We start from the raw sequence: 25144 nt of genomic DNA on the forward strand, positions 1-25144 counted from the left end.
TATTGTTCTAATGAATGTGTGAAGTAGTAACAAATCAAAATTAATGTAAATTTTATGAAAACTTTTTTTAACGAAATAATTTAAAAGAAAAAAACAAAGAAACATTTTCATCGCTATTAAAGTATTGAATATAACAATAGTGTTGATTTTATAAAAAACTACATAATACTAAATTCCAAGTACCACGAAACCGCCCATAGATATTACGTTGAAATCATGAAAATAAATGATATATTTTGTATAAATAATTTTTTGAAAACGAAAACGTACAAAATTGAAAAACTACTTTTTGAGCATTGTATAGTCATATTGATATAAAAGTGGTGTTAAATATTTTTCCCACAGTATATTATAGCCTCAATCATTTTTATGTGCGATGTATTCAGCCGATTAATGAAGTAATTTAAAGTCAAATTATTTTGTTGCAGTTTTTATGATTAAACATTCAGTAGAATAAAATTATGTTCTTTATGGTTAACAATTTTATGTTTTCATTGCTTGTCAATTTTAAAAATAATATAGAAATAATTAATTGAAAAAAACAGTCTTAAAAAATAATCAAAATCGAAAATTGACGAAATCGACAGAGTAACATATGGTATATGTTTTGTCCTTGATTCTGCAAATAGTTACATAGTCAGAATGGAGACATTAATTTTATTGATCTATGCATAAATTAAGTAGATCAGTTATACAATAATATGAAAACTATTATAAAATAATTGGAACATCTACTATAACGATCAAAAATAAAAGAAATAAAACGGAAATCCAAACTATTTTCTACAAAGGTATTAATTTAATAAATTGATCATTACTACAAAAAAGCTTTGAGATGTTCAGAAATATTCTAGTTGTAATTATTGTAAACATAAAATTGTCGCAAAGTTATGAATGCAAAGGAATTTTCATAATAGCTGACTTTACATACTATAAGCATTTTGTGCCAAAAATTAAATTCTTAATATTAAGCATTATAACATGCGATATGATTTCTTGAATTCATCCATTCGAAACATACATAATGCTACGTGTTTATATGTAAACATCTTTTAATTATATCTACTGTGGAGTAATACAGAAGTTACATCCATCAAACATTTTTACGCCCACGTTTCTACGACAATATCTCACTTCTAAACTTTAAAAATTACTGTAGTTCGAATGATATTGACGACAAGCATGCTAACGATATTATTCTATTACTCATAAAACTGTGAAGCTGCCTTTTGAAGAAGTATACTTGAGCTCAACAATAAACGTATTTCAAAACTATATTTTAATTTTTAGTTTCTGTCACCACATACTCAATGAAGCATTCTTCAATTGATTTGAGTAAATAAGAATCTTAACACATTTTTTATTATGAAATTGGTTCCATGTTTGAACTAATAAAATACATATGCACTTGTACTTACTATATTACTTAAACGATGATAAATTCTTTTCTACGACACATGCAGTTTCCTTATTTACCATTAGGCATATGTTAAGTTATTGCTAAAAGATTGAGAAATAGAAATGCTTCCTCTGTGTGTGTGGTGTGTGTGCGTGCGCACGCGCTCGCGCGTGCGTGTGTGTGAAGCATTTATATGTATATATAAGAGCTTAAGAGTATTATTACACAGAATGAAACTGCCACAATAATCTTTTGAAGCTTAATTTCTATTCTAGTGCATTAATAAAATTTATAAAATATTTACAAAATGTGTAAAGTATGTTTCTTCATTCGTTGTTTCAAATTATATATGTAAAGTTGTAGGATCTTTTTGATAAAAGAGAGCAGCATCGGGTGAGAAATTAATCTAAAAGTAACACATTTTTTGCCAAATAATACATAAGCAACATATAATTTATATTATTCAATTAATAAATACTCGTTTACTTTTCATTAAAAAGCAACGTGCAAAAATTATGTGCATATGAAAATAATTTTGTGAAATTTATATACACAGATATGTACATATACATATATAAAATAAAATAGAAGACTGGGTTTTAAAAAGGTGGCATTGAGCCATTAAATTATTTGTATTAAAGTCTTTATTATCATCTTAGTTTATTGCGTGGGTGAATTAATTGTTTCCTTATTTTCATTTTTATAAGTTTCATTTTATCTTTTAGAATTATTTAATCAATTTCCTTATGTATGTGGTATTACCACGATGACCGAACGCATAAAAATAACGCATCGTTGATCGCTTATGGCACAACAAATTGTAATCAAAGCTGATCCAACTATTAACTCATTTACATACATGTATTCATGTTGTTTCATAATAAACAATTTTGAATTTCCTCCTCAATTAAAACATTACTCATTTGTATATTTTCCCTGTCTCACACACGCACATACACATGTATGTGTGTGTATGTGTGTGTGTGTGGATTTAGTTTATAAACATTATTTTTAAATGCAGCCTCATTTTGGTTTTGTCAAGGCTTACGCGCGAGGTATATAAACTTTTAAATCGTTACCTTCTTATACATTCGTACTTTGTTTTTTTCTATAACAATTAACACCTACTACATACTCTCATTTTAATCTTCACTCTTTAGACTATTCATACACACTGGACCTATTTTTTTATAATATGACACTTGTTACCGTATCAAGTTCTTATTTCTCTTATTTTTATAACAATAAGAATTTCTTCAAGTGATTTTTTTTATACTTCAGTCGCAGTGAATATTCACTCATTCATCTCAACAAAATATCCATTTGCATCTGTATGCTCACGGATCTCTATACAATGTTTATATTATATATATGTATATATATATATATATATATATATATATAATATTGTATTTTTACATTACATATAAATTTGTGTATTTATGCACCATTTTTCCGTAATAGTCATTATAAATTATTAATGAATTACAAACCTAAAATCAATGTACAGGTATATAAACTTTACATTCGTATATTTTTTTTCTGTTTGAATAATTCATAATATTTTAACTCCACCGCGTACACATATAGCATTTGTCGATTTTTGGTTTCGTTTGTAACGTATAGTATAAATTTTTATTATCAAACATAACTAAAAACCTTATATATCCAAGTTATAAATACATTGTATCATATAAGATGATTACAAATTGTTATCCGCGATACTTGTCCAGTAAGTAAGGTGTCAGTCGTAAATATTATCGATATTTCGAAACATGTAATACAGTAGTAATACACAAATAATACAACCTAGGAAAGTCGTGTTTTCGATTGTTTACGTATTGTTACTATTAAAAGAGGCAAACGTTGGTGTAATAACGTCATAACTTCACGATTCGATATCAACGTTAAAATTTACCGGCTAATATTCGTCGTCGTATTAAGTGTGATATTATAATGGCGAGGGACAGCGCACGCGGATGTCGGATCTGGAGTGTGATGTGAATGCTTGGGCTGTGTGCGAATTAATAAAATCAAGTGTGTGTCTGATTTAACGAAAATGGTAATAAAATGATGTGGCTCAAACGGTGTACCGTGCAATCCCTTTCTTCCTCAGTTGACTCCGGCTTCTGGTGCTGCAGGTAACGGCGGTCGCGACTTCGCACTACTGTCAACCTATTTTTATCCATCTATCGATCGAATATTCCAGCGCTGCCAGCCATCTACAAATAAAATTTATTATTTATAACCACTGCAAGGTTTATGCCAGTTTCAATGCTGTTCTTCTTTCAGCATTTTCTTCTTTTATAGAGTGCATGTTTTTTTTTTAACAACAGAGAGAGAGAGAGAGAGAGTCAAGAACAGAGGTGTATAAATAACGTCATACGTTTTCCTTTTCTATGTTTATTCGGAAAACAAGCCGCCATATGACTTACAGTTATCGAAGTCTTACCGTTTCTTATCCATCTCGGAATCGCAAGCGAAGGTGTAAGTTCGTTGCGTGGGATCGGGCGGCTGCAGTTCGAAAGCGTGTTTCCTACCACCAGAGCTAGAGGCACTATTAAGCACTCGGTAGCCTTGCAAGCAAGCGACGCCGAAAGCTCTTTCGGAACCCGCATCCTCGTAGAAATACATGACAGCATCCCTCAGCACGCAGTAACGCCTTGACCATCCCGTCGGTGACGAAGCTCGACGCGCTCGCTCGTGCTGCTTACTCAAGTAGCCGTAGCAGTGCGGCCGTTGGATCACATTCGCCGGTAAATTTTGCAGCCTCAGCGAACCTTCTAACCACGTATCCGCCTGGGAACAAATCACACGGCACCTAATCTTTAACCAGATCGTCTAAGTTCGGCAGTCTACGCCTTGATTCTGGCAACCATCTCGCGCTACCTCGTATCTCTGGTTGCTCGATCGCCTGACATCGACATAATTTTAAAGATAGCGATGTACCCGGCGCTCGTTAGTTTCGATCTGTACCTCGTCTTTTTTTTCTTCTCCATTGCAAGCAGTTTAATGCGGTTCAAATTTTATATTCCTTTTGTATTTTAAGTAATAAAAAATTTAGAAATTAATGCAAAAAGTTACGTTTGAACGTTCGAGGCACAAAGAAAGAAATCAGAGCGACTGGAAAACCAAAGTAATAAAATCATCAAAGCGGTCGCAGTGCCGAGCAAAGACACACTTGTCCCTTACTGAGTGCCCTCGTTTAGCTCTCAGTATTTTCGTCGTTTTTCTATCTTACAAGATCGGACTTCGGCTTCATTGGAAAGACAGTTTAAAAGTCGTTAACTTGGCATCGTCGTATCAATGCATTATCGAAAATATCACAGTGCATTCTCGACCAAGATACACCTAACGCTTCATGACGATTAGTATCGCGTCGAATGGATTTGCTTGAGATTCGAACTAGTTCGCAAAACAAAGTCTCTTACTAGGACATTTCAAGCCACACGATGCATAGTGCAATAGTTATTTTCTTCAAATTAACAACCTTTCAGTAATCACTCTCTGCTATACAAATTCACCCAGCAAAAAGTAGTAATGCAGCCACTTTCTGGGTTTGCTGGTTGTCGACTTTCCTCTATTATTAATTTAGAGTATTTAGTTGTTAAGAAATCAACTGTAAGAATCATATGTATTTCTGCGAATTAAACTTAAGGTCGAACCGTGTCAGGGCGAATTAATTAAATTAACGGAGTATAACGGCGCTCGCACAATATGAACATTGCATAGTGTGAAAAATGTACGCACGAGATACATGGAAGCTCACACAGCTGTATATCTGTAGCGACTGTATTAGAAGCATATATGCGATGATAAAACGCGTGAAAAACAGCGGTGGCCACCAGCGTGACCCATGAACGTAGACGACCGTGTATGCGTGTCGTTCTCGTAATGGCCACCCTGCAACTTTGTGAAGCACGTGGTTTACGAAGGCCGTTAGACTCCACGAGCAAGCACATGGCTTCCGGGCATTGCCGGCTTACTCGTCGTTTCCATGGACAAACTAGCTCTGGACCGATGCGTTGGCGGGTAAACCGAGTAGGTGAAAGGGCAGAGATTGAAGATCGAAAGTGCGAATAAGCTAGGCGCGCGATCAAGAACCGACGTCGCTGTAGCGACCGGTGTAAAGTGTAAAGCGGTGACGGTAAGGTCCAGCTGCTGTGTGTAGCGCGGATAAGTTCAATGTGCGTTCGTACTCTGAAAAGGCATGTCGTATTTTTTTCTGATTATTTATTAATTTTTAATTAATTTCTATTTCTATTTTGTTTACGCTTTTTTCTTCAATTCGTTTCGGTAATTGTTAATAATTCTCATTGTGAGTATGAATATTTGTAATATAGCAAGTTTTTTCATGACAGCTATTTTAGTTTTGTTATTCATTTATTTAACAACTTTTGTATTTTTATATTTTGATCAATTATCAAAAAACTATAAGATTTCAAACATTTTTATTCATTCAAACTATTTCCACTCAACCTCGTGCCTTTAACAAACATTTTCTCGTTTTTCATTACGAAAACTGTTTTATTTGCGTTGTAACGATGATTTTTCAATTGCAGTTTTGACCCATATTCACTTAAAGTTGTAACGAAATTGGAAGAATTATTATTAAATTTGAAATAACTATTCTGTCGAAAAAAACCGTGTGCGTTGCAAATGTAATTCAAGTGCACTTTGAATGTTTTATTTATCAGTTTCACCTAACGTGGAATCGCGCGCACAATTCACTTATTCAGTCGTCAAGATATTACACTCTCCTATTAAGAAGTAACTGAGAGAAAGCGAGAATGTATCTCAGGTTTTCTATTGCATAAATGATCAGGCATATGTGTAACGACACTACAACGAATAAATAATTAATATCGATTGTACGCATACAACTCTGACCTGGTTGTGTCACAATGAATTCATACCGCGAAAGACAAGATAAATGTTTTTTTTAGGGATTTGTAATATTATTGTAATATTACCTGATTATTCCTTTCGACGGCCTCTCGGATGACCGAGCACCATCGAGCCGCCAACTCGTCTGTGTCAGCCGCAAGATGCAGAGTCGGTGCGCCATACTTGCTGATGGCGAAACTGTGCGCTCGTGATTCGTGAGTCAGTTCCACGACATATTTCAGTAGCATTACCGCCCCCACTGGTTGCGAGTCCTGTGAAATGGATATTACGCTATTTGACCAGCTTGCACGGGCTTTTAGTAAATGCGTTGACGCCGTTCACCGACGGAGCTAAATAATTCAATGATCTCCCGAGCGCAAATCCTCCTCGCTAAAATACATTCTATTGTGAATGGTAATTTTAGTGCATATGGTCGGATAATCTTGATTATGTTAGTCCCATGCATGGACTAACTAGCAGGGATGATTTTTTTGAATGACCGTTAGCTGATCGCACGCGCATGCAAAGAATTATAAGGAATAGGTAAGCGACAAGCAGTACCATATCAGTCTTGTAGAAATAAAGGCAGTTGTTTCGACGTAGGGCGAACCAGCGACGCATCCACTTGTCTCGGGCCGAGGTGGACATGGACTTTCTCCAGAGGTAGCCGGAGTAGAGGGCCGGCTCCTGCTTGGTCTCGGGCGGTCCATCTCTGCCCAGGTGCGGCGCCACCACGTTGCTCGTACTTGCGACCTCGAGCTCGAGCTCGTCGGGGTTCGATTGAGCGAGTCGCACCACCTCCGAATGCACTGCTTCGAGGACGCTCTTACCGTTAACCGACACCACGATGTCGCCCACGCCCACGCCCGAGTTCTCGGCTGGGGTGTCGGGTTCGATGGCCGATATCATTACCGGCTTCGAGCCGTGAATGCGAAAGCCAAACTCGCCACCGGCCTTTCGTCTCACCACCACCTTCTTGTCGCTCTCTGCAAAGTATTAACGAGCTCGCTTCAGCATCTCGCGTTCGGCAAACTCTTACTAGATGCTACTTCAGCTGACACTCTTGGCAACATTGTGTGTCTACATGTACTCGGCAAAGTTGCCGATGAGAGGCTTTCTCTTACACCTATAGTGCTTCAATCAACTTCACTTCACTTGCTGATTTTTATCGTAACTGTTAACATTTTTTCGAAGTATTTACCATTTTTGTGTTATTCCAGAATGCGAGCCGATTTTTTTCCCGCCAAAAATTTCTTAAAATTAAAACTTTTTGCATGTACGGTATTTTTTACAACAGTTGAAAAGGCTTTCCAAACTAGTATACGAAATGTAAGAACTTCTTGGCACTAAATCAAAATACGAATTTGATGAAGGAACAGTAATTTCAGAACACAAAGTAGTCCGTATTATTCAATAAATTACTTGATGTATACGCGCATATGTATTTGACGTCGACATGGTAAATAATAAAATTAATTATTTAATCATATCACTTTGTTTTGTTTGACAAATTTAGCTTACGTTCTTTAATTGATTCTAGGAAGTTATCGAGAACAATGATGTGCGATTTAGAAAACTCACGTCATCGATCTCAAATATGACGGCATTGAGGAGTGTCGGGACAAATAAATATATTAAATATACGTCTACAAAACGTTAGTAACAAAGTTTTGATTAACTAAACTCGGCTCAACTGCTTGCACCAATTTTCATTCAAATACCATTTGGTATATAATAAGATATAATTGAATCCACAAGTAATAGCCGTGAAAGTGTTGTGGTTGAAAAACAATGTTCAGTTTCAACAATCAACAATGCTATAATATATAAGCAATATAATATAATAATAAGCAACAATAACCGACACGATCTTGTATAGTTGATAGCCTGTTGATAAATGAAGAAGAGAACATAATGTAAGAAACGTTCAACTCGATGATGGCATAATACGGTTACATTTATGAGTTTCGATGACATCAAATGACAACAGAGTTTACTTTCTGCATGATTTTTACGATGCGGAAAGGCCTAGTACCCTAGAAGATATATTTTATTAGCTAACTGAGCATTCTAAGGGAGCGATAATAATAGATTTCCGGTATTATACTTCCAATGCTGTCTAGCATCGCATTTGGATCGACAAAGTGAATGATATTTTCTATTAAAAATTTGTTTCAACGAATCGTAGAATGAACCAAATGAGCAAAACTATCAAGTCTTGATCGTGTACAGAGAGAGTAGGATCAGGCAGTCTAGAACGTATGGGCATGCGAACATCTTGTTCGGAATCGAAACAATTGTGAACCCAGACAAATTGGCCAATTACTTGACGAGAGATCTATAAAATAAATTGGGATTTGTATCTCAAGGTCCACTAACTCGTAAACTTTCTTTTATTGTAAAGCAACCGGATTTTTTATTTTCACAAATTGTAATCCAGCGCAATACACTCAACTATTCTCGATACTCGATGATAAACGACATTAGTTTTTCTCCTTCCAAGCATTATACTTCGAGAATACAGAGGCGCGAAAATTTTGCTGACGCAACGGTACGAGAAGAGCGCGCAGATACAGAAAAGTGGAGTTTGCTCAAGGTCTCGCCAATGAAGCAAGTCCAAGTTTGCAGCAGCGAGCCCGAGAGACATCCGAAGAATCCACTCGCGGTCGCTTCGCCCAGAGGTGAGTTATAGCGATTCGGTCAGGGGGTCAGGTGGCAATCGCGCGGTTTTCTTGGCTCCCAATGCCGCGCGCCAATTGAGCCCGCTGCCAGATAAATAATCGGAATAATTGAAGGGCGCGCGAGAACGCGGTTGCGCCTCGCTCCGAAATTGGCGCGCGACGATCACTCGCCGACACGCCGATTGCCCGCGGAGCGCGCGCGCCGGCTGATTAGCCGGAATTGACTTTCATTGATTTTCCGTGTGCATTCCGTCTGTCGCATTAGCGCAGCACATGTCGACGCGCGCGGCGCGGCTCCTCGAAAATTGCCTGGCAGATTGGAATCTCGCTCCCTCTCTCTCTCTCTCTCTCTACCTATCTATCTCCCGTCCGGTCTATCTCTTATCCACGGCAACTCACTGCTGCTGCTGCTGCTGCTGCTGCGTTATTGATCTTTGTGCGCTCTCTCGGTCGTACAGCCGCCACGATGAGTGCGTCGGTTGTATTGCGACGTTCCATTGATTTCCACTATGTACTCTTTGCCTCGCTCGCTTTCTTTCTCTAAAGCGCGCCGCGTCAACAATCATTTCTAGCCTTTGATCAGCAGCCAGAGCTTCTGCTCTAAGCTAAATAAATTGAGCGTGTCAGTGCTGCTAGTGCTGTACGCGCTATTGAACTCTGTATAAATCAGCGACGAGCTCGCCTTTTTAGCGTTCATTGCCTCTCCACTCACGTTGAAATTCTGAGGGAGAGGGAGGAAGGCAAGGCACGATCGAGTGCGTGAAAAAAAATTTTGTCGACATAATGCTATTTTCGAACTTTGTCCCAGACACTTCAACCGAAGACACTGGCAAATAACGCTGCTATGACTCGAAAGTCGCACGCTGAGGGGCCATTAGGAATCGAGCATCTATCATCGATTGTTGAGCTTTCCGGAAAACAAGGAAAAGAAACAAGGCCAAGTGTTTGCGAATTTATGTATCAAGTGTCTATGAGCTGACTCGATCTCGTTATGTAGGTCGATGTAGGTCGATTCAAAGAAGCTTTCGATCAACAATCGTGTGAGTGATTTTCTCGCAAATCGGCAAAGTTCAGTAAGATCTGTTTTCCTTTTATACGTTTGGTATACTTTTAACTCTTACTGACAATTAAGTAATAAACTTACAGTTGACTAAAAAATTTTGAAAAGTTAATTCCATGTCAATCTCATGAAATTGATATTCTCTTTGGAAATAAAATTAAACAAGTTTTATTTGCACCGCGGCAAACACGAAAAATTACTTTAGAAAATGGAAAAGCACAGAGCGGAAAGGCGCGATGCAAACAATTTCTTTTTCTTTCGGTCGCTTTGCATTTCAAAAATAGAAAGCACGAGAAGGCAAATACCAGAGGGTTTGAGAACGCCGAGCCTCGTAAGCGCTTGCCTTTCCGTAACCCAGACTCTCAGCATCGACTTAAGAAGTTGCTCCAGGGACGACTTGAGTGTGCCGCTGGCTTCCTCCTGGCAAGGCTTTTCGATCTTTAGCGGACATTCACCGCCCGCGGAGTCGCACACCATTATTACACTTGGCGAGGGGACCCGAGAGAAAATAAACAAACGCGCACGGCAGTCGATTTTGGCCAAGACACGCGCGCACCCGATCTCTCTCCTCCTGACCCAGTGACTGCTTGGCGTCGGCCGAATACTCGCGAATGCCGATGGCAAGACAAAAGCGTCAGCCACCTACTACGAGGCGCTTGAGTCGCGACGTACCAGTCGCGACTCGCCGATTATATTTAGGCCTACGCAATACGCAGACCATTGCACGAGAACTTATTTGGGTAGCCGCGGTAACGTGTACCGCGTACTCCCATCCGCATCGCGTCGCGTCGCACTAATCGCTTTTGCCGCGTCTCTTTTTACGCAAACGACGCTTCTAGCGACGAAACTTCTCAAACTAATTTTAAAACGCGACCTGCGGCAATTGAAATTAATTTCGTCTATTTTTTGCTTGCTTCTCCACTGCTCGATCATGAATGTGTACTGAACACTAACTGATTTAGAATTTCTATATATGTGCGCGAGAAACTGAGTGCCGAAAATAGCTATTGCACGTGTGATGCGCAAACGTATCTCCAGCTTTGTAAGAATTTCTTGTGAGTTTCAATTTACTATCATTGATTTTCATCAATTAAATAAGCAACGTGCCTAGATCTTTCACAGAATTGTCCTATTTGGTGATAATTCGATAATCACCAGTTAAGCTTCGAAAGATGATTATCACCATGGCTGCTATGATAACGTAATGCAGGCAACAAAGTTATTTTATTATCGTAAGTGATTGGTGTCATAAATCACAATTGCTAAATTAATCTTTCCCGAGGGCTCCTGGATAGATGATCTAAGCCATCAATCTTTTGAATATGCTTATATCTGAAAGCAGTTTTATCCGGACGAAAGGAAGCGCAAAATAAAAGATAAAGGAAAATGCAAGATCACGTCCCCATTTTCCTGTCATTTCTTCGATGTGTTCATCGACAAAAGTGACATTTGGTCGAGCGTGTCGCAATCGGAAGTACGATTTGAATAATCTTCAGACTAAACGTTCTGATGAACGTCAAAAATTTGTCTTCCAGGAATAATTGTTCTACTTTATTTTGAATATAAACCTATTTTCAAAATCAAGTAAAGTTGGCTCGACATGAATGCGTGCCAGCACATATTCAGATAACACAGACGAGAAACGGCAGTCTAATTAAAACTGAATTTTTGAAAATCCGGCTTTGAAAATATAAAATTCCAAACTCGGAAATTTGAAAGAGAATGAAGTTGCATATCGGAGAAAAAACTTACTAAAGGCTTTGCTCTGCACTCTTTTGAACATTTCGCCGGTACTTTTCCAATATATATTGTGTAAATAAACTCTGTGCGTGGCAGCTTGATACTTCTTTTTAAATTTCTTTTCACTTTCGGTGCATTCCTGAGCCCCCCTTCGCTCCTCGTCGTCGTCGTCTTCCGCAGTGTCCGGCCGTCTCCAAGCGCAACTCTCCTCAAAATCACTTATATAAAGCCATTCGTAACTAGTGTACGGCTCTGTGTAGGCGTCTTCGTCTTCTCGACCTGATAATGAACAATTCGTTTATCAACTACAATGTATTTATAAGACAAATTAGTATTTCATTAATTTGCACATCCCCGTTTAGCTAGGCGCCTGCACGCAGGCAACTTGACTTGACGCTAAGTCAGATAAGTAATCAAAATACACACGTGGTGATGGAAAAATCTGGTCCATGTACATAAATCTTTACAAGGTTAAAAGTTTTGAAGCAACTGATCCAATTTTCGTAAAATAAGAGAAAAGTTTATGGAGTTTTTGAGAAAACAACGAAAAGTTGAACGCAGATAACATCATATTTGTATTAGCGAAATCAGTAAACTGAGTACTATGTTAAGATTTACGAATAATTCCATTGCGATAATCGCATTTTAATGCAGAATAATTTGGCGAGTTGAATGGACATAAAAAGTATAAATGAAGCACGATGAAATATAAGTTTTCCATAATATTGAGTCGAAATAAGAAAATAAAGAAAGCATATTAAATATAATAATTGCCTGTGAGAATTTCCATGCTAGCATCGGTACTTCGTGTAGTATGAAATCGTTCTCTGCTGAAATCCTCTCCATAACGACTACCTGTCCCAACACCTCTCTCTTCCGACCTTGCTCTCAAATCTGATCGTCCTGTGCTGCTCGAATGATAACGGCGTTCACTGCGATCTTCTGATCGATAGCGCTTATCAAATTTCTTAAACAGCCTATGGCCCGCAGTATGCTTCGATGTTTGCCTGTGACCTCCTTCCGGTGAATCCGCAAAGCCAGCTGGAGGCTGCACTATGTCTGCCGAAACCTTAGTGGTTTTGAATGCAAATTTTAACAGCGTTCCGCCAGAGTTGCCATGAGTTTTCTTATGTTGGGAAGAAAAGAAAACGATGCCAAGTTTTCCGGGCAAATGTCATTCAGCGGCTTATCGCGGATACTTTCCTCGGGTCGCAAACTTTTTTCAATTATCAGAAAACATTTTTGCACGATCGATAAATTCAAAGAAAATGCTCAAAAAGAATGGTATTTTCAAAATTTGTAAAGCTCTGACAGAAGATCGTAGATCGATCGATGAGATGGCGGCGAAAAGTATAATGAAGAAAGATAGAGAGAGAAAGGAAAAAGAAAAAAGACCTCTCGTCCGCAACAGTGGCAGTGGGCTTGGTCCGTGGTTGAGTCGTCGATGCCATAGAAAACGCTGTCGCTGCCGGGACTGACCGACCTAAGGCTTTCGGCCGACAGCGCCTTTAGCCGTACCTCGGGGCTCGGCGACTTGATCAGCGCAGTCGAGTACTGGGCACCGTTACTGCGGCCCGGACTCGCGCTGTAACGTCCGCCTCCGCCGCCACCGCCGGGGCTCAGTCGGCTCGAACTCACGTGATCCACCGCGCGCGAACGACGCCGCGGCAGACTGCCCGTTAACGCCGCGTTCTTATCCTGCCGAGTGTCAATTTCAGCCTCATCACTCCTTTGAACTTTTCATCTACTACTTCTTTGCTACGTGTACTACGCACGCCTACGCTATCTCCATCGCATTCCATTCAATATTGTTCACGTTCTTCGGCCTTATGTGTATTCTTTCAACCGTCTTTGGGTGCGTGTCTGTGTCTACTCGACAAAGGCTAGATAGTCGCATGCGAAGCTTTCGATGTACACATCTACTTGTCACTAACATCAAGAAGCCATCATTTTCTTCAGATTATCTTTTAATCACATGTGGTTTAGACACTGATGCCGCCAATTTTTAAGTAACTTTTTAATGACAATCTTGACATATATTTACACATGAACGGTTACGATACTGGACGATTTACGATAACACAAATTTATGGTACATCAAAAGTTTTACGTACATTTGATCGTGTATCACGCTAGATAACTACGATATTTCATGAACATAGAAACAGCATGTACCGATGTGAAATGATGGTGTGAAAGATAAGCTTTACAATTATGACGATGCAGATGCTGTAGAAAGAAATTATGTATGAATGTTTACAATCTTGTTTTAGTTGAAGTTCAGTTTGTTTTGCACTGTCAAGTCTAAAGTAATTTTTAAGATATCTATGATAGGAAAAAAAAACTAAGTGATGTAATGAGACTTGAGATAGAAAGTAATTTAACAAAAAAGTAAAGAGAAATCAAAATAAGCTGGTATACTGCATATGACAGAAAAACAAAGAGACTAAAATTTCACATGTCTTTCCATTCATAATTGAAAAAAGTTCATTTCTATGACAATCAGAAAGAGTCTAAAATCTACGGTGTCATCGAAATGGTGATTCAGCTTTTAAAAGATTACGAATAAAAACTATCCACTGCGAACGATCAACTGATGATGGCGACATCGAGCAAACAAAAAAGTTTAGGCCTCGCAGCGGACGAATAAAGAAAAAGAAACGCGAGACTTTTGGGGCGAGAAGCAAGTCAAGCTTGTGCCACATCCGTCACGGCCGCGTGTTTGAAAGCCAAGCCACTCAAATTTGCGGTCTCAAACGAAGCGACAAGTGCTGTTGGGGCGAGTGGGGAAGCGGGGTGGTCGGTGAGCAAGTGGTGTCTGGGGGGGGCACCTACCTCGTCTCGACTGCCCCGTCGCCTGGCGGGAAGGTGGCCGGCGCTTTTGCGCCGAGGACTGTCCCTGGTGCGCCGATGCCTCGACTCCGTGGCAGCCTCGCGATGTACGTGATGGTGTGGATGATGATGATGCACGTGGTAATGATGACTGCAGCTGGGGTGGCTACAGCTCGAGTCATCGCTCGTCGGCGCGTGAGCCTGCTCGTCGCCTTGCTCGCGCCATTCCTCCTTCTGTGGACTTCTCGCCATTTGTTGCTGCTGCTGTTGCTGCTGTTGCGCGAGAGTCGTCGAGTCGAAGGAGCGTCGTTTGCTGTTGCGGTGGGGCGACGAGCGCGCGGCGGCGCTTTTGGACCGAGAGCGGTAACGCTCGCGGTGGTTCGGAGACAGGCTGGTGCTAGCAGCATCCCCGTGGCCGCTGGCTGGGTGGGCCGGAGCGTCGGCGGTCGACTTGGCGCCGTCCGTGGGCTCCAGTCCAGCTGGAAAGTCCAGGGTGAACGTCTTCTTCCGGCGCCGGCGCTCCTCTTCGTTCCAGAATTGCGGGTCGGGCGGTGACTCGGCGTAACCGCCTGACGACGAACGATGCCCGTCCTGATGTGGAAAGAATCGTACACATTCGTTCGCGACCTTTTCCCGGCATCTCGTTCGCTCGGTCGCGCTACTCGCGCGCGTGCCATTCCCGAAGGAAGAAGCCGAGCGATGCGCCTCTATACTTCTATCGAGGGAATGATCGAACGAGCCTAACTAGCGTGCATTTGGTTTTTGCCAAAATCAACGTCAACTATGCGGAATAATTTAACGACCGTGTGCATATACTCACGTAGATTTCTTGCTCGTTGGTTGCGGTTTGCGCTCCGTGGGCTGCGGCTTTGAAGGTTTCTTGCGCGTTATCTGGCATGGCATCCTCGAGGTCGTAACTACCCGAGCTGCTACTGCTCGAAGATCTAGTTGGTGACGGTTGCTGCTGCTGCTGCTGCTGCTGCTGAACGCTGTACGGCGAGTTCGATTTGAGCGCGCGGGGGCTGCTCAGCTCGTGATCCAGGACGGCCTGATCGAAGGTTGCCGATTTCAGACGGGGCATTGAGCTTTTCAACAGATTCATCCCCGCGCGGACGTGTACACTCGATCGCGAGTCGCGACGGCTGGTCTTGCTTTCCGCCGTGGAAGGGATAGTGCGGGCAGAACAAGTTGCTACGGACGTGCGCACTGCCAGAAGATCCGATTCGTAATGAATGCAAGAAAGCGTGAGTAGCCGCACATGCGCGCGAGACGCTGCCTGGATCAATTGTACGGGCGCTCGATTTTCCCTAGACTGCACTTTGCGCGCGGCGCATTTGCGCATACCTCACGACGAGACGCGTCCTCGTCTCGCGATACTATTTTTATTCGGTCTACTTTATGCACGGGCTGTCCTGGATTCTTGGCGCGTTGGTAAAACGACTGGGCGACACGTTCAGAACGGCAAAGCGAGAGCAGCGGCTTACCTCGCTCCTGGCGAGGCTGTAGACGGAGCTGGCGCTCTCGAACGAGCTCCCGTCCGCCTGGGTGGCAGTTGCTGAGATGGGCCCGGAGGGGGCCTTGTGCATGTGGCCTGTCGGCCTGCCAAGCGAGCTGGTCGCCGTGCCCGTGGTGGTCCCTGTACCCGTAGACGTGTTGGCAGTGATATAGTCGTCAGTCGTCGAGGTCTCGCTAATGTCCGTCGTGCCCGAACGACTCAGTCCGAATTCGCTCGAGGACTGCGAGTGTGGCTGCGACGAAGCCGCCGGGCACGGGCTACGTCGCAAGTATCCCATCCTCGTTCGTCCATTTGTGATCGAGTACGTTGCTTCCGCGCTGTCGAAACATTCATTACTCCAGCGCTTATTTCGCCGCGGCCAAGCGTGGCGCATGAGAAATGTATTCGCGAGTATTGTCTTGTCGGCTGCGCTTCCGATCGGCGATCGACAGCGAAGCCGCGCGGAATAATTTTAATAACGTTGACAGTGGATGCGGCACTTGCTCGCTCATGCGAGCGAGGCAGCGCGCTTGGAATGGAAAAAGGAAGGAAATGGAAGAAGGGGACGAGACGAGACGGGGTGAGGCGAGAAGAAAAGGAACTCACGTAGGAGTTGTGGTAACGGGCGTGGGCGCCTCGAGCCTGATCCTCGGGCTGGACGGGTAAACGTCCATCTCGTCCTCGGCGTCGAGCGCGTCGGTGTCCATGGACGATCGCTGCTGGTGTTGCAGTATGAGCAGCTGGCGACGCTTGGACGAGGGCGTGAGCAGGCCGCCAGCGCCCCCGGTTCGCTCGTCGGCCTGCAGGACGGTCGCCTGCGACTCGTTCCAGATGCCGTCGCTGTGGTCGCGCGTGGCGTCGTTCGTCAGCGAGTCGCTCGAGGCGAACGGCGACGGCGCCACGAAGCCCGCGTGCAGCAAGTGTCGCTGATGCGTCCCGCCGTCGCGTGTCTCCCTCGACATCCGCGATGGAGCTGTGCCAACAACCAGTCGCAAACACCTCTTACGCATTGCCCAGGCCATGCGTTACGCTGCTACTCTCTGCCCTTCTCGCTGGCGACGCTTCAAGCAAAGTCTCGCTGCTTTCCTATCGACGATCTTATGTCTCTTTCCGTGATTGCGCGTAGCTGCTAATTCTACCAACCTGTTAAATCTACTGACAATCGGTCGATTTCCCGTTCAGCAGCTTTCTTTATTTAAGCACGCATTTTCAGAGGTGTATGATGAGAAAACGCACTTTGCTGTGCAGAGAGACTTTACGCGGAATAACTTTGCACCCCCGCCCCTTGTTCGATAATAATCCCTCGCGTAATCAGGTAAATAGTGTTAATATGTAGTAACGCGTTGCCGTATATAAGACATGATAAGGAATCGCGACTTTGCGAAAAGTGTATACGAACCTGCCGCTGAGGTAGGTGACGTCGGTGAGGTAGGAAGAGACCTTGGTAGGATGTATTCATTTGTTGAAAGAATTTGTACACCGTCCTCGAGGGACACGCTTCGTTTACGGAACAAACCTCGGCGCACGAGGTTTTCATGGAACTCCTAAATAGGGAAACGTTGACATTATTACCGTTACTGCGACAACTGTCGATCGAGCTTGTTGAAATATATAGCAAAAGACTTGAGACGAAGGTAGGTATTTTAGGCCGCTAAAAAATGTCAGCATTGAGTATGCTTTATTGAGAAATTTTACATCTCAATTATCAGATTTGAATTTCAATGCACACATAGTCACGAGGAAAGTGAAGTCAAAGATAAGAAAACAAAACTACGCGTTTTCTCCGAATAGAAGAAAACATACGGCGAGTAAGCTTAGTAGTACGCGGTAGAAAGGTAAAAACTAACCTCGTCGTTATGGTCATCAGGAGGCGAGATAACCCTAAGCAGCGATAGATCCTCGGGCGTCGAGGAGAACTGGACGGGGGCATGAAGCTTTTTGCTCCAGGGATCCTGCGGATGATTTCTACGGCATGTGTGGGGATAACTGGGCTCGCCGATTTCGCTCATCAATTCCCGTCTCTCCACCTGAATCTCACCGTCGGACAAGGTCTTTTGCAAGCTTACGTAGCGACGATAAGGTTGCGCCATTTCCTCCAGCAGAGCTCGCGCGTCCGGCGACACCGGCGCCGGCTTGAAATCTATCAGGATCTCCTCGTCATCCAACTCCAATTCCTTATTTGCCAACTGTAATTACGTCAAATATTTTCCATTTCAAATCCGTTCTCTTTCATCGCAAATCTCTTCGCTTTTCCTCCGAATCCGTCTGCCTTGTTACTGCTTTTTTTATTTTTCACTGTCCGCTTCAATGACAGACATTTCTCTTCCTTAATTGCTGCAATTTGTATAAACCGACGAGTATCAAAAATTTCCAACGGAGCTTTCTGTCACTTTTTGAGGCTGTCAAGCTTGAAAAGCGGCTACTCAACAGCCGCAATTATTTGTAAATTGAAAGTGTCATCGCAACAAATGGAAAATCTTCAAGCCGATAAGCTCAGCTATTTTTTAACGAGCGAAATATAATAAGAATTTTATACAGATGCGAAGACAAGTGAAAGAAATTACCTCCTGCGCTAAATCCCCGTTAAGCAGTTCGTCCTTAGCGACGGTAGGGGAGCGCGGCGGAGTATCAAGAATGAAGGGCGAGCGCGGTGGCTCCTCGCTTTGTGTGCGTTGCAACGGTTCGTGTTCGGCTGGCTCCTCCTTCACAGATCCAATGCCGTGTGGTGTACTTAGCTTGCCAGCCTCCGAGTAGCTCTTGTGAAGCTTTCGACCATTCAGCATGCCATTCGTTTGAGCGCCTTGCGACACCATCTTCACTCGGTGAATTGTGCGTGGACTTAGCGTTACTGGTGGCAGACGGCCTCGAATACCCGCTGGCAGTTCCGTCTGTGTCGCTTGAGCCTTCATCGTTCCGCGTTTTGGCTGTTTCTCTGGTTTGGATTTTCGTTAAATTCAATATAAAATACAATTTTTCGATATAATTTGTAATGCTATAATAATATATATTATTATTATTGGAGAAAGCTGTACCATTGTCCTGATCTCTTAGATAGTATTATTGCATGTCTGATTATATCAAGATTTATTCTACTTTAAAAGCTTAGTTTTGTCAATGTCAAAAATAATCTTGTTCTGTATAGTATGACAAATAACACCGTTCAGTAACGTTGCAATTTTCCCCAAAACTTTCATCGCATTATACGTCTGATCGTATCAAGACTTGTTCTACTTGACATGAATATATCAGTGGAATGCCTTATTTTGTTTCAACGGATATCAGAATTAAACATTAAATTCGGAATTTGTGTTCAATACATTCTAAATAAAATAATCGATTCGTCTTGTATAGTACAAGATTTTATCGAAGGATTTAATCGCGGAATCATTGCAACCCTATCGATTTAATAATAAATCATTATAGAGATATGAGATGGACGGTAAAAAAGGAGCTTAACGCTGAATGAGCAAGAAAAAAACGCGTAGGTAGATAAAGGAGCCATAGGATGTAAGCTTTGAATGTGTTGATACTGACCGAGTACGACGATACGAGGCTCCGGCGGTGGGTAGGCAGGATGCGTTTTGCTCAAGGTCGAGGCCATGGAGGTGTGCACGGTCGGCTGCGAGTCTATCAGCCGTTCCTGATTGTGCGGTCGCGGTGGACTCTTTGTGCGCGGCATGTCGAACGAGGTCAGCGTTTGCGACCTCGCGAAGCTCACGTGCTTGCCTTTCGTTAGCGGTGGTTGCTGCTGCGACTGCTGCTGCTGTTTCTGCTGCGAGTGCAACGCCGAAATTAGCGGTTGCTGCTGCTGCATCGACGGGGGCAGCACCGATCGAGGCCCTTCTAACTTTGTTGGCTCCTCGTCCTCTGGTACCCACACGTACCTGCAGTATCCGCCAATACGACGCTACGATAATTATTTTGTTCAACTCACGAGAGAATACGTTTAACCTCTGAAATAGGCCTTTAAAAACTCGAAAAATACAATTTATGTCGACTTCGGACATGAAAGCGTAATATGATGATTTTATTAAAGTTATGCATATTTCATTTTATATTCATATAGCTCTACAATTAAGAGCTCTGATATCCGCTGATTTGTATGCGTGCACATCAGTTTTTTGCATATATTCGCGAAACGAGATTGAGAAAAATTTTCATATTTATTGACTTGAAAATTACAGTTAAACAGTCGCACACAATATTAAAATGAAGTACGTATAGACTGACAGAACTAACGTCGAAATAGGTACAGTCGATGAGCTCAATGTTTCAGTCGGTAGCCCATAGTCGACGCGAAGTGAAGAAAATTGATTCTACGTTGGACAGTAAGTCATAATATTTAGTTTGAATATAAATGCTCTATGAACAATTAAAATAAAAAAACTTTTTGAAGAGCCTCATTTACCTAGATAAAAGAAATCTAGGTAACCGAGGTTTAGAAAAAGAAGGAACATTTTAGCCGATACACTCGTGTAACAAAACCTGCGCCATAATCGACTCAAATGTAGGACAGCATTGTCCGAACAATCGGTATAGCGCGAGGTTGAAAAGCTCCCGGAGCTCGTGCTGTTATTGCAGTCCTTGCACGCGCTCATTAATGCGTGTACTGACCAGTTGGGTGTTTCATGAATAGTCGATATAAAACTCTTCGCGTGTATTTCTCTGCATTCTACGTGTCGATAGCACATAAACGCCAATGTACAACTCGTATTTGTATGCAGAATCAATGCTTGTTCGCGAATCTCGCAGGGTAATTATATTATTTACGTTTAAGCATTCTATCTGATTATTGTGTTATCTTATGTATAAAACTAAATATTGCTTCTTCCGGTTAACCTTCGATTAACTGGAAAAACAGTTAAAGGTATTTGATTTTCAACTTTTTTTTTTCAAACAATTGAAAGCAGACGAATTTTCAAACGCATTTCATACATAAACGCTAAAATAAAAAAATGCGTCATTTATAATTTGAAAACGTTATTTTTAAAATATGAACTAAATGTTTACATATCTTTCACATGGAATAACTTGTAGAACTTTATTGATTTAATTTCCGTTTTCGTGAAAAGAAAAAAGAAACAAAACAATATAAAAGAAAATTGGCTAGCGAAATAGTGGGCATTTGGTACTAGAAGCCGTTTTCATTTTCATCGTCACCGTAGCTACAGCCGTCGCGCCAGTTATAAGTAATGAATGGAAGACGACAAACGAGACGAAGCAAGAAGTGTGCTACAGCAGATTCAAGAAAAAAATCGATCGCGCCATTTGATGCTATACGATCCCAGGTTTTTGACCCGTAAAGGACTACGACGTAAAAATATTACTGCGAAAAAAAAGCGAACGTCCAGGTTTTCTAAACGCGTATTTAAAAATCCATGTGGGTTAATTATTAACGCTTATTGATCTCCTCGATCGATGATTTATTATTTAGTTCAAGATTACAATTCAATATTAAAAGGTAAGTATTGAAATTAACATTTAAAAAGGGAGAAACAAATTAAGAAAGAAATAATTTTGAAGAAAGGCAACTGTACACCTTTTTTTGAAAAGAATTAAAGAGTGCTTTGAAGAACAAAGTCTAAAAAGCTGAGTACATAAGAGTCTTTGCTGTTGAGAGGCACGTTTTCTTTCGTACACTTAAAAAGGATGTACTTCAATGATATAAAGATGATCATAAGCTGTTTAATATGTACATGTTGCAAACTATAAATATTGACTGCAAACTTGCTCCTCTCTCGACATTTATAAAATTGTAAATGGTTCATTGAATTGTTGAATTATTGAAGAATATGTATAGATACAAATTTGATTATATTTTTTATACGAATCACGAAGAACATTGTACACTTCGTATACATTGAAAGAAAATTGTTTTATTTTCAATACTGGAGTTAACTATCGTAACTACAATTAAATTTGGCTAGCTTCAGTGTGTTATACTACAATTAACGAATTGTACGTTTTCGTAATGGAATAATTCCAACGAAAGCCACTTCGTTACAGTAATTCTGCCAACTAGCACGGATTAAACTGATTGTCGAGTGCTTTCACGTCCGATTCGCGATAAAATGCAACACTAACGAACTTTTAAAAGGCCTTCATGCGGTATTGCGAACAAATTGCGGCACAAAGATTGCGATCACGTACCTCTTTGGATCTGGCCCGGAGTAGAAAGATTTGGGCCGCCTGCGGAAGAAGGAAGACTCGTGCCAATCTTCGTCGTCCTGTACGTCGAAGGGATGAGGGTACGGGGCTGACGGGTACCTGGCCGACATGTGCCTGGGGTAGGTGGAGTAAGGCTGCTGGTACATGATGAGCGGCGGCATTTGTCTGGGATGAGCGCGTGGAGCGAGCGGATGGGGACTTGGATAGGGATAAGGATAGGGTGCGTCGCAGAGGTTCTCGTCGCTGGGAGCGCTGCGCACGCAGGCAGACAGGATCGAAGCTTTGGCGGCGGAACTGCAGGGCGAAGGTCCGCGACTGGTAAGGCAACCGAATATCCCGCCACCAGACTTCTCCACCGCGTCCAGCTGCCGATTTGTTATGCAGTACTGCTCCTTGATGTCCTCGCGCGAGTACAGCGGCGTTGCGCCACGTTGCAACGATGCTCCTTCGTGCAAGTCCACCTGCGTCGACACGTCCACCTGTGTATCGCAAATTCATTCAACGATGCGTCATTTTCATTGCTTTCTTCATCATTCATTTCTAACCTTTTATTTATTACAGCTTTTAAACAAAATTTTCATCCCAAATACTTTTCGAATGGACAAATGACATTCCATTCAAACTTATACCGAATATTTTTTTTCTTAATTAAAGCATTATAACGATTTAAATATTATATGTACTGGAAAAATAACAAACTAGAAAGTTGTGTGGAGGGGAAATTTGATTCCCTTTTGATATTGTTGGATTGTAGAGTGTACTATATTATTTTAAATATTATCAGTCTACGTTCAAGTTCTCATTTTTCAACATTTTAGCATATTCGTTGATTTTTGATAGTATCGAAATACATATGAAACATTTCTAATAGATGAAAAAATTTCTAATAAAGCTGTCATATGTTGTTAAAGGAAATCCGTGCATGGAATAGCGTTTGGAAATTTTCAATATGCAGGTATAAGAATTGCGAGTAATGCAAACAGAACAAGAATTTTGTTCAATTTGATCGAATTACATAGTATCCGTAACTATTTGTTTGATGTAAACAATTATTGATGAAATATTTTTATCTTAAAGGTCGCGCATACTGCAGTATATAAATACTTATTCAATAATACAAGGATAACGATTTTCAGAGCGTCAATCTTAAACTTACTAAGGTAACTTCCGCTGAAAGCTTCGTCAGTAATGTAATACTCAAAATTGGCTAGTTATAATAAAACAATTAGTTTTGAATTGAGAATAATTACAATAAAAGCTTTACGTGAATAATCAATGGTGCGCACGGTATTTTTTCTTCTAACAATTAGTTTACGGTAGACAATTGCTTATAGACGCTCCGTTGAGTTAAATCGTTATTTTAAGCTTTGTATTACATTATGTAATCCAATTTGTCTGAAAGCAGACGCATCGTTTTTTTCGTAGCTGGGGGAAAAGCCGATACGCAATGAACTCTCGCATCAACCCACGCTTCGCGATGATAATAATCTCTCGCATCAACCCACGCTTCGCGATGATAATAATAAAGCGATCATACAACGATGATCGAAAATAACAAGGATAAAAATTGAACAAGCAGTACGTGCTCGTACAGCCCGAGCGAGGTAAATAAAGCAGAATAGAGCGGCGCTTAAGCAGCCTACACGCAGTGATTATAATAAAATATTGCGCGTATTATAATTGGCGGTTGCGACGAAAACAAAGCTATTTAACTCGCGTTCTCCCTGACTCGCTCTCTTTCTCTCAAGAACAAGGTAGGGAGAGAGTTGTTGGCTGCGTGAAATATAATTCGCCTCAACCTAAGTATCCCTATAATCGGGTCACCTACATATACACTTTCACGCGATAGGACGTACACACCTATATAAATGTACATGTGGCGCGGCACAGTGGCGGGCACAGGACTGTATACACGCGAGCACGCGGCTCTGCTCTCCGTTTTCTCTCTCCTGCTCTCTCCCTGCGTTGGCGCCTGAGAGACGAAAGCGAGGCTGTGTTTACACTGTCAACGTTTTCGCTTGTTTTCAGTGTACGTTTCACTCGTGTGCTCGCCGCCGCGTCCACACCTCGGACAAATTCATTTCAACTAAATCGTCGTCTCGCTTTACGCACCACGCGCTCACGGACCGCCTGTCGTACAATTATTTGCGTTTACGTAATTGTAGCCGAAAGCCCAAGCTTGTATTTCGAAGTGGCGAGGGGGCAGAGGGAGAGAAAGAGAGAGAGAGCGAGAGAGAGAGGCATGAATGGGGGTAGAAAAGTAGGTTACGGTGTGCCAGCAGGATGTAGGATGCACAATTCGATGATGCGACTGACCTGCGTGGAGGCGGAGGAGGACGCAGCCTGGGGGGTGGTGGCCGGCTGATAGGTAGGCAGGCTGCGCGGGTCCATCTGGAGCTCGGCGGGCCGCATCGCGTGGGCGGCCGCGGCGGTCGGGCCCCCGGGCATGGCGCTGACTGCCAGCCGCTGGCCCGGCCGCACCCCCGCGCGCACCAGCCAGCAGCCACTATCTATCGATCGTCCTTTGGTCGGTCGTCGTCCTGCTGCTGGCGCTCCGCCCCGTCGACAGTGAGCGCGCGCGGTCCTAGCGATGCAGCCAGCCCATCGTCCCTCGCTGCCCTTTCGGTGCCCCTGCTAGTACCACTGCTGCTGCTGCTGCTGCTGCTGCTGCTGCTGCTGCTGCTGCTGCTGCTGCTGCCGATGCTACTCCCTCGACCAGCTCCGACGTCTCGGCTGCTGCTGCTGCTGCGTGGCGAGAGCGAGAGAGAGCGCGCGCGCGCCTCTGCCGAGCCCCCATGCGCCGAGAGCGACAGAGACGGCCTCGGGGGCACAGGTCCGTCGCTCAGCAGGCTCAGCGCGGCAGCTGCTACTCGCGAAAGCGA

The 25144-nt window shown here is 42.3% G+C and overlaps 1 protein-coding gene across 3 annotated transcripts; it reads right to left on the reverse strand.

Annotated features, from left to right (window-relative positions):
- Positions 1-2001: 2001 nt before the first annotated feature.
- Positions 2002-25144, reverse strand: LOC131665948 (uncharacterized). 3 transcript variants are annotated; one of them, XM_058938229.1, is made up of 18 exons: positions 24579-25144; positions 22362-22741; positions 22245-22283; positions 19629-19978; positions 18659-19026; positions 17942-18280; positions 17494-17638; positions 16701-17067; positions 16084-16432; positions 15420-15647; positions 14603-15190; positions 13163-13465; positions 12542-12836; positions 11780-12046; positions 6848-7272; positions 6373-6558; positions 3852-4198; positions 2002-3621 (listed from the first exon to the last, which is right to left on the reverse strand). In XM_058938229.1, the coding sequence occupies exons 1-18, from the start codon at positions 24708-24710 to the stop codon at positions 3570-3572; spliced, it is 5160 nt and encodes a 1719-aa protein (XP_058794212.1). In that variant the 5' UTR covers positions 24711-25144; the 3' UTR covers positions 2002-3569. The 3 variants fall into 3 exon arrangements, with proteins under 3 accessions (XP_058794212.1, XP_058794211.1, XP_058794213.1); XM_058938228.1 differs by having other exon boundaries at positions 22245-22741; XM_058938230.1 differs by lacking the exon at positions 13163-13465 and having other exon boundaries at positions 22245-22741.

Source organism: Phymastichus coffea, unplaced genomic scaffold (assembly GCF_024137745.1).
Source record: "Phymastichus coffea isolate CEN01 unplaced genomic scaffold, Cenicafe_Pcof_1.1 PCOF00055, whole genome shotgun sequence".
In the NCBI taxonomy this organism is placed as follows: domain Eukaryota; kingdom Metazoa; phylum Arthropoda; class Insecta; order Hymenoptera; family Eulophidae; genus Phymastichus; species Phymastichus coffea.

Excerpts from the sequence above, each read along its gene's own strand:
- LOC131665948 (XM_058938228.1), bottom strand. The coding sequence starts at position 24,710 with ATGCCCGGGGGCCCGACCGCCGCGGCCGCCCACGCGATGCGGCCCGCC. Across the intron at positions 17,639-17,941 it reads CTGATGACCATAACGACGAG|GAGTTCCATGAAAACCTCGT; the intron begins GTTAGTTTTTAC and ends TTCCCTATTTAG. Across the intron at positions 4,199-6,372 it reads CCGTCGAAAGGAATAATCAG|GCGGATACGTGGTTAGAAGG; the intron begins GTAATATTACAA and ends ATTTGTTCCCAG.